Source organism: Gekko japonicus, unplaced genomic scaffold (assembly GCF_001447785.1).
Source record: "Gekko japonicus isolate JY-2015 unplaced genomic scaffold, Gekko_japonicus_V1.1 scaffold338, whole genome shotgun sequence".
In the NCBI taxonomy this organism is placed as follows: domain Eukaryota; kingdom Metazoa; phylum Chordata; class Lepidosauria; order Squamata; family Gekkonidae; genus Gekko; species Gekko japonicus.
Genome location: NW_015171512.1, coordinates 144,608 through 153,882, shown reverse-complemented (window position 1 = coordinate 153,882; position 9,275 = coordinate 144,608). Strand labels below are relative to the sequence as shown.

At 50.6% G+C, this 9,275-nt stretch overlaps 1 protein-coding gene across 2 annotated transcripts in view; it reads right to left on the bottom strand.

Moving 5' to 3' along the window:
* Nucleotides 1–1,519: 1,519 nt before the first annotated feature.
* Nucleotides 1,520–9,275, bottom strand: part of EMX2 (empty spiracles homeobox 2) — an 8,971-nt gene continuing 1,215 nt past the window's right edge. Inside the window, exons 2-3 of one of the 2 annotated variants that reach the window (XM_015419358.1) lie at nucleotides 7,209–7,393; nucleotides 1,520–2,185 (exon numbers count right to left, since the gene is read on the bottom strand). In XM_015419358.1, coding sequence (XP_015274844.1) covers nucleotides 2,018–2,185; nucleotides 7,209–7,393 — 353 coding nt within the window. In that variant the 3' untranslated portion in view covers nucleotides 1,520–2,017. The remainder of the gene's footprint in view (nucleotides 2,186–7,208; nucleotides 7,394–9,275) is intronic. The other variant, XM_015419359.1, reaches the window with a different exon arrangement.

Genomic DNA, 9,275 nt, shown 5'->3' with positions numbered 1-9,275 from the left:
AGCCTTGGTCGCCGTCTTTGTAGTCCCTCCCTAATGCAATGACTTGGTCCGATACTGTCCTTACACATCCAACCCAAGTACTTTACTTACGCGTAAAGATGTGTTAGGAGATGCCAGACTGAAATCAACCGAAGAGCACTGAATGTGTTTAAACCATTTGACTCGGAAGAAAAGGCTTATGATTTCAGATGGTCTTAATTTCTAGATCGGCAGCCTTACTTCGATTTCAAATCGAAGGGTCCACATTACACAACAATATACGGAACTTGGACTGAAAAGATGCCTGCCCTCCAACAGGTCACGAAGCCTCAAACACACGCTGCAGAGTAGATGGCCTTGTTTCTGTAGTTTTACTCTGGCTTAGAGCTAACTAAACCACCCTTTCTGCCAATAAGAAGCAACAAACCCGCGGTTGCCATTCACTGCAAGGAAAGGGCAGCCACTCTGGCTTCTCCGAAGAGTGTGACTTGTCTCATAAAACACGTGTGTGTTCAAAAAGTCTGTTTAGGTGTACACTTTTTAAAAAATAGGGGTACAGACAAACATGATCTCAGGAAAGCCCTGGCTTGTTGGTGAAAGGCCTTGGGAGGGGGGGGAGAATAAATTAAAAATTTATTCCCCTGTAAACCAAATGTCTGCTCCGAGATAGCCGGTGGCTGCACCCCGAACGGTGGGCTCCTGGCACAGGACGTCGGGTGGGGGGAAGAGGGAGGGGAGATTAACCTCTGGGGGAGGGAACGTTACTTAAAACCCTTAGGCCATAATGATAAATCTTTATTGACAAAATATTGACATTGAGATACTTCTTGGAAGTATATAGTGTGTTAGAATTCTAACAAATTAAAACACAGAACACAAAAATATTTACATTCTGGTAAAGAAGACATTAAGGAAACCTTTGTCATTTTTGTTTTTTAGTAGCTCTATCATTTGGAACATCACAATCAGTGCTTGAAATTTGTCCCCCATGGAAACGGGCCGGGATTGCGGTCCTTGCTAGAAAAGAGATCTTCAAGATCCCCGATCCTTCTGAAATCCTGCCAGGGAAGAGCCGCACCAACGGGAGCGGGAGGGGGGGCGGCGGGAGGGGTGAAGCAAATACCGAAGTGTTCGGATGAGGACTAGTTTCTTGCAATGTCTCTCTTTCTTCGCAGCAAAGTGATAAGGGTCCCCGCCCCCACCCTAACCCAATCCTTTTTCTTCAAAGGTTTACCATTTGGGGAAGCAAAAAATATATGTATATAGAATTTTGTTACCGCTACTTCATTGAGTGTTCACAACCACGTTGACGCCAGAAGTTATCATAAAAAGGTTTACAGACTGCACAGTTTCTCATCAAATAAATTTAAAAAGCACACAGAACCTGTCTCAGAGAAGAAAACGGGGGGATACAATTTATGTCTGCCTGTCTTTAGCAACCGGGTGTTCTTTTAAATTTTAAAAAAATCTCCCTTCTTCCCCCTCCCACAAGTTCTTTTAAAAAGCATGCAATTCAAGTTTCTGAAACAGGTGTGTAGATTTTGGCTGGGTGTGGAACTTTCTCTCCTAAGGCTCGAGAGAAAATGAGAATAATTCTGAGTCAGAATAAATCCCCTTTGTGAAATGCAAAATGTCCCGTTAAAGGTAATGTGGTGTGTGCCTGCCAGTGTCCTTTTTCTCTCTCTCCTTTTCCTTCTAAAATTTGGAGTGATTTGATTTTAAGCCTGTCAGTCATCTTGTCCCGGTGGTTTGGCTTTGATTGGCAGATTCCCCCCTCCCCTCCCCCCCTTTGTACCAGTGCTGGACCAGCAAGGCCACGGTTCGGCGTGACTTCGGGGCTGGCTGGCCGGCCGGCCCCCGCCCTCTCGAAAGGAGAAGCGCCGGTTCTGTCCCTCGCCCCGCCACGCCACTCACTTCCCTGGGGGCCCTGGGGAGGAGCCTCTGCAGACCTGCGCGGTTGGTGGGGAAAGTCTCGCCAGCGCCAGCAGCACGGGTGGGGGGGCGGCGGCGGCGGCTCGTGGGTCGCGACGGACGGGGCTTAATCGTCTGACGTGACGTCGATCTCCTCAGGGCTGGCTTGTTTGGTGGCGATTCTCCACCGGTTAATGTGATGAGTCCCCTTTTTCTTCTGTTGGGAGTCTGAGCCTTCCTCTTCCAACTTCTGCCGCTTGAACTTTGTCCGTCGGTTCTGAAACCAAACTTTTACCTACGGAGGGGAAATAGAGGCCGCCATTAGCCCCACGCAGGCCACTCGCAGGACCAGCGGCCCGGACTGATCCCTGCTGCCGTTTCCCCGCCCCTACCGAGGCTGCACTGTGCCTGAGCGCGTGTGTGTGTGTTGGGGAGGGGGGGGGACGACCAGGTGACCTGTAGCTGTCCTTGGCCCAGAGAGGGAGGGAGGGACGCCGCTTCCGAAGAGATCGCTCCCCCCCCCTCCCCAGGCCTCATGCAGCGGAGGTGCAGCTGGATCGCGGAGAGCAGGAGAGAGGCTGGAGCAGAGGCGCCCACGGAGCGGGTCGACGGGGCGCTTTCACCCACTATTTTTACCAGGGCTGCAGTCCTTAAAAGGCTGATATGAAAGTCAGGTTCCAGTCACAGTGAACACTTAAGAACCTTTCAAAGTGAAGGTACAGGATACCGGAGTGCCTCGCTTTGAAACAAACAGGACATTTGGGGGATCGAGAGGTATTTAGAGGCGGTTATTGAGCATGAACTTCCCTTCTTGTATACATAGTCACTTGGAAACTTAGTTTGGAGTAGGGGGCATGTAGCCCGAGTCTGTGTTTACTCAGGAGATGCTCCAGAGTTCAGTGGGGCTTACTGTCAGTACCCCTGCAACATAGCACTAAAGTCTTAGAATCGCAGCCTTTGAGCGCAGTGTGTGCCCATGTGCGGGTCACACGGACACACACACACACACAGAGAGAGAGAGAGAACTTGAATTCAAGACCATTAGGGTTAGGATCGCCTGCACGCTCACTTGGAAGCAAATTCTCCAGAAATCAATGCGATTTCCAGTCCTCTAGGGAAACAATGCCAAGATCAAAGCCAGTCGCATTGACTTTAGGGGGTCTAACTGCCTGGCTAGTCTACGGCTCAGTTAAGTCGCAGTAATTTGGGGTTTAAATCTAATCCTCGATTTTAAGCACAGTCCTTGGAAATATGTCCCCATTGATTTCAGCTCATGACCTACAGCATTTCACCCCGACTCTAAGCTAATGTGTGGCACGAGATGCCATATGAAATCAATACGGCCCAATCCGGAAAAAAACGTTCCGGATCATCGTGTCAGTCTATTTAAATGCAAGCACCTAGTCTCAGAGCCGCTGCGGATCGCATAGGAAAGCGGATTTTTAAATATAAACACGTGGACACGGAAATGGGCATCTAGTTAGACCACATAGACCATATAGAGGTGACAGACATTTACTCCAGAGTAGTCCTATTAAGGAGGGGACACGGAAATGGGCATCTAGTTAGACCATATAGAGGTGACAGACGTTTACTCCAGAGTAGTCCTATTAAGGAGAAAATGGTTGTACCTCCAGCCCGAAAGTACCCGGTCCTAAACACCTTTACACAGAAGCAAGTCCTGTTGATTTAAATCGAACTTACTTGCAAGGAAGTCTGCGTATCATAGCTCTTCAGCCTGATCTTTGACGCAGTTTTCTTGCAAAGGAGTCCCGTTGATTGCAGTACGCTATTAGAATCGGGATATGTGACTATTTTCCTACAGGTGTGCAAGTTATCCCTGTTCCTGAATACCCAAACCTTGAGTATGCCTATGTATACCTTGCTACCTATTTTGAAAGAAAGAAGCTGAATACCCGTGGGTCCAAAAGCACAGGCTTATTGTATATGTGGTTTGCCTATGTCTCGCATAGGATTATTCTGTGAGAAACATGTTCACACAATTAATATGCATAGTTATGCATGACAACATATGCTGCTAATATTCCGCCATAAAACGGAATGCCTTCAGCCTCTCATGCACGTATGAATCGTGTGACTCATTCAGCGGTGACAGTCCGTTCTCTCGAGTGTGGAATCCCATATAGTATCTTGCGTCGGAATGCACAAATACCTATTTTTAAGCTGGTCTCTGATTTTCACGTTAATTGTAACCTGGGGGGGGGGGGGGCTTCCGTATATATAGGAGAAGCTTATTACGAATTCTACAGTCAGTTTCAGTTTTCCGTACCTATCCTGTAACGGCCATGCTTATGTTTAAAAACAAAAACAACCACCCCAGAATCCAAACGTTGCATGTTTAACTCCGATGTATTTTCATATGACCAGTGTAATGTAATTCAGCGTCTGGATTGTTGCTATTCCAGCTGCAAAATTATTAGTTCACGCTCAGATCTCCTGAGCTGATTTTAAAAAGACGTTTAAACAATTCAGAAGGGGACACAGGGACTTCTAAAATTTCCTAAAGAACTCTTTCTGGTTCCAGGTTAACTTAGAAAAATCTTTTTCAGGGTGGAGGAGGGAACTATTCATACTTAATTAAGAACAATCAAAGGCTGAAAAGTGAAGACCTCTAAAATGGGATGGGGGGGTGTTTCCATTCCCTTAATTACGTAGCAGGTTCGAATTCTGCCTGCTCTCCCCCTCTTTTGTACCCGAGCGCCTCTTTCTTACCCACGGAACCCGAAAGAGCCATTTTCCCAGCGAAGATCTGGGGAGGGGGGGGCGACATTCCAAACGGGAAAGCCCTTCAAGTACTTTGGGGGGGGGGGGGAAGCCCCGGCGAATTTGCTTTGGGTCGCCTAAATCTGAATTAAACATAACCAGCTGACCCTGTCAGTCATTTAATTACAGATCTTATTGATCCCGAAATTATCTCCAAAGAGAGAGGCGCACACACACTCCTTGTTGTGACCAAAGGTAAACACGATTTTTTAAAAAAAGAAAAGAAAGAAGGCAGTTTCTGCTCTGATTCGGCCTGAAAATGCCTGATAAAGGCCTTGCACCGAAGGGGAAGGGGAGGGGACCGCAAATCCGAAAACGGGACTGGTTTAATCAGCTACTTTAACCCGCTTCGCTGCCTCCTCAGAAGCCCTTCGCTGCCAAACGCCCCTTTCCCCCCATCTCGGCGGCATTTTCATATTCACCCCCAAGTCTCCCATTTAAAGCGCCGAGCAGGGAACAAGGGGGGAGTTTAATTCGCTTTTCAGTTTGCTAATTGAGGGGGAGGACGGTTCACTTCTCCCCGCCGATCTCCAAAGGGGAGCCGGGGGCCTGACACCGCCACAATAGACCCCGACCAGCTTCGGAATCAAAACGGCACAAAGACCACCTTAAATAGTGCTTTTGCCGGTGGAAATCAGCCTGTGACCAGCCCCTTGTTCCGCGAACCTCATCAAAGTGGCGATCCATTTACTGAGGTTTTGTTCGGGGAGACATTTAAAACAAAAGGCCCGGCCTCTTTAATGCTGCCCCCCCCTCCGCCCCAAAGAAAGGCAGGAGAGGAGGGGGAACGGGGGGGAGAAAGTGTTACAACTTAATCCGACCAAAGAACGTTACTGTTTACTGGGAACTTTGAACTAAACTGTGCCTATCTCTCCCCCCCCCCAAAAAAAGACAGAGCCAGGCCCCGAAGCACAGGCCATCCGTAACCTCCCCAGCTTCCTGGAAACAAATAAATACGCTTGCAGATGTGTGAAAATCGGGAGATGCGAGCAAGAAGTCCTAACAAGGACAACAATCTTGAAATCGACAGCCAAACCAACCATCTGGTTCTAAACTGGCGGGCGGGCGCGCAGAGAGCAGCTGGACAACCTAACAAACGTCGCTTAAAGACGAATTTGATCTCTCTCTCACACACACACACACACAAACACACAGAGGCACTAGTAAGGTTAATACAATGGAACGTTCTCTCTGGCACACTCTTCAAGCCACCAAGCGCAGTCTCTCTCCTTTGGACAATTGTCAAACAACGCCAGTCTCCCAATCGGATTGCCTTCCTCGCCATCTTTTTGATGCAGCCCCCCTTCTCCCCCCCCTCCCCATCCTTATCATTGTATTCCACTGGCACGATTTGCTGGAGGGTCAGTGGGACACCCGCGCTTGGCATCGGCAGCACTTCCAAAACAGCAAGATGGTGCGGGCTTTCAAGGAAATACACCAACAACCCGCTTCATAACTCAGTTAAACCGGATTAGAGGCGGTTGAGCCTCCGATGCCCGTATATCTTGAACCGTCGCACGGAAACGCACCGGACTCCGCTTGCGGGGAAACCGGGGAGCCTGACTGCGGGTTTGGAAAGGCTTTCGCTTTACAGTCAAGTTCCGGAGGAGTCAACGGAGCTCACTTCCAAGAAACTATGTTCGAGACCAGGCTGCCTGTGAAACAACCCAAATACAATCACTTTGGGTGTAAATGGACAGCGGGATAGAGCTGTATGTATATTAAGGGGGAAAGGGAGATATCCTTTCGAATAAATATTTCTAAAATCAAACGGGGGGGGGTGTTTAGATCTCCCAGCTTTTCTCCTGGATTCAGGTTGTCTTCCGTTTCCCTCTAACTGGCTACGGGTGCTAGCGCTCAGGAGAAGCCCTTTCAGCAGCCTCCGCCTTTCCCCAGCCAGATTTGGCCCCCAATTAGAACAAACAGCTCTTTGCACGCCCCTCCCCCTTTCGAAACTGGCCGGCGACCCATCCCCAGAAAACGACCGAATCGCTTCGTGGACGGGAAAAAAACACACAGCAATTTGTGATTTTAAAACTCGTCAAATAAAAAAACAACAACGGAGCGCCTTAAAAACGAAGACAAGATTTAAATCCATTTGGCTTTTCCTGGCCTCGACATTTGGCCCGCCAGAGAGCAGCCCAGCCCGATCCAGGAAACCCTCCAACAACCAAGATGACACCTCCCTTGGAGATTACCTGACCCGTCCCGAGGGACGGAGCTCGGTAGGACAGGACGACAGTCTGGGGGTGGGGGTGGGGGAGGGACAGGGCCAGTCTTGGAAACGCCATTTCGAAAGATCTACTTGAAGAGCGGCGAATGAAGGACTCCGTGGCCTTTGCTCGGAAATGCCCGCCTTTTGTGGGGAATGCCCCCCTGCTTTTCAACAAGGAAGTCACCCGAGGAAGGAACCCGCCTAGCGTGTCGTGTCCCCCCCCCCCCTCCCTTTCTCAGGTGCACTCCCGGGCCCCCAACCAGGTTTGGGGAGGCTGCGGCTCTGCCCACGAGCAGCCAGCCCCTGCCCGCCTATTTACCTGAGTTTCTGTGAGGCTGAGGCTGTGCGCTAGCTGCTTCCTCTCGGCCCCGACGACGTAGTGATTTTTCTCAAACGCGTGCTCCAGTCTCAGCAGCTGAGATGGGGAGAAGGCGGTGCGGATCCGCTTAGGTTTCCGGGCGAGTGCATTGTGCAAGAGGAAGCTCTCCGGACTGGTTTCGTTGCCTGGATCGCGGGACAGAACACAGAGAGACACAGGCGCGCGTCAGGGACTGAGCCAAGCCTGGGGGGGGGGGCGGGGGCGAGAAGGGGGCACAAAGGGACTTTCCCGACGATCGTAAACTCCTCTCGGGCACCTTAAACTGGGGGATCAGACCCAGGGAGTCCAACGGCATGCTCGTTTTCTCCCCAGAAGCGAGGGGAAGAAGCAAACGTGCTCCGAGCAAGGCCAAGAACGAAACTCCCGTTGTCCCAGTAAAAGAAAGTGCCACGTCGGTTGTTTCTTTTCGGACGAGTGTGTATACCTACGGGTGTGAGTGTGCAAAATTAAGTTCAGGGGTGCACTCCGGATTATTGGGGGGGGCATTTCAATAAGGAAAGCAACCAATTCATTCGCCAGCAGCCCGAGCAACTTAATCCCCTCACTATTCAGCGGAGCTCACCAGGGAATCGGTCCCAGTCTTGGCGGAGAGGGTTGAGTTCGGAGGCCCATCGCTTTTGCTCAGGGAACCCCCCCCCAATCCACTTCTACCCGCTCTCCTTCGCACCCTGACCTGAGCAGACCCGATGCTTGCAAGAAAACCAAAACAGCAGCAGCCAGAAAATGTGGGGAAAAAATAACACCGCCAGTGTAGGACTGTGGTTACTTCTGCAATTGAAGCGATGCTTGGGCCCGCAGAAATTTCACGAAATAACAATAGTAATAATAAAAAGAAGCAACCAGCGAACCGGAAGGAAGCCTTCTCCCATAGACTGGGATTTGAACTTGAGAGAGAGAGAGAGAGAGGCTTACACTTTCCAGGTCAGGCACACACCAACAGAGAGAGAGGGAGCCCTCCGCGCCGCGGCTCTCCTCGCTCGTCAATTCCTGGACCCTCTGCCGGCCGGAGCCTTCCAAACCCCCCCCCCCCCGAATCGCTCTGCCTATTTTCGTGCTTTCGTTCTTTCACCGAGAGGCTGCTCTTTCCGCCAGGCGGGGCCGGCAGCAGGCAAAGCCCTGCTTCGCGCCGGTGCCCTTCAATAAGCTCTTCTTGACCGGGGATGACGGAGCGAACGAAACCCGTAATTTCCCATCGAGAGCCTGACGGTGATAATAACAGTAATAACTCCCTCGCTGCCTCCCCCCCCCCTCTTGGAAACCATTCCTGGGGTCCAATTTAAAAGAAATTGAGAATCAGGCTGTACCTGGCGCGTGGTTTCCCTGAAACATTTAATTTAAAAAGACGAGAACGACGAATTTTCCCATCGAATTTTAAATGCTTGGGACTGAAACCTCAAGGCCTGCCCTTCCCCCCCTCGGGCACACACAAACACACAGAGGGAAGGACAAATGTTCTCCGATTGATTGGCAGGGAGGAGATCCCCTTGATTGATCGCTGGCCGTATTTTTCTATCGTCCTTCAAAGGGCTTTTAAGCGTTTGGCCTCCCCAAAAGCGGGGAGCGAGAAAGTCCTCCCTGGCCAAATTGCGTCCTCTCACACCTGTGCTGAAAAAGGGGCCGAGAGCGGTCAGCGCCTACGAGCCACCGCAGTTCGTTCCTCTCTCGTAAGGCTCTTTCGCCCCTGTAAAAGCCGGGGGAAGTGAAATGGAGAAACTGGGGGGGGGGGTCCCCTTCCTCCAAACAAGTAGTTTTCAAAATCTTTCCAACGTTTTCTGGAGATCTTCCAGAGTGGGGGGAGAGAGAGAGAGACATGAGGAGGGATCGCAGCTCAGACTATTACTCGCAGCGTGACCCAAGCAGAAAATCCCATTCTCTCCAAAGGAATTACTCCCCAGTAAATTCCCATTGACATGAAAAGAGGACCTCAACTTTGGGAGTGTATCAGTCGGGTCCCTTGCAATCAGATTGACGACAAAGACGGGTTCCCCCCCCCCCCCCCCCCAGCAC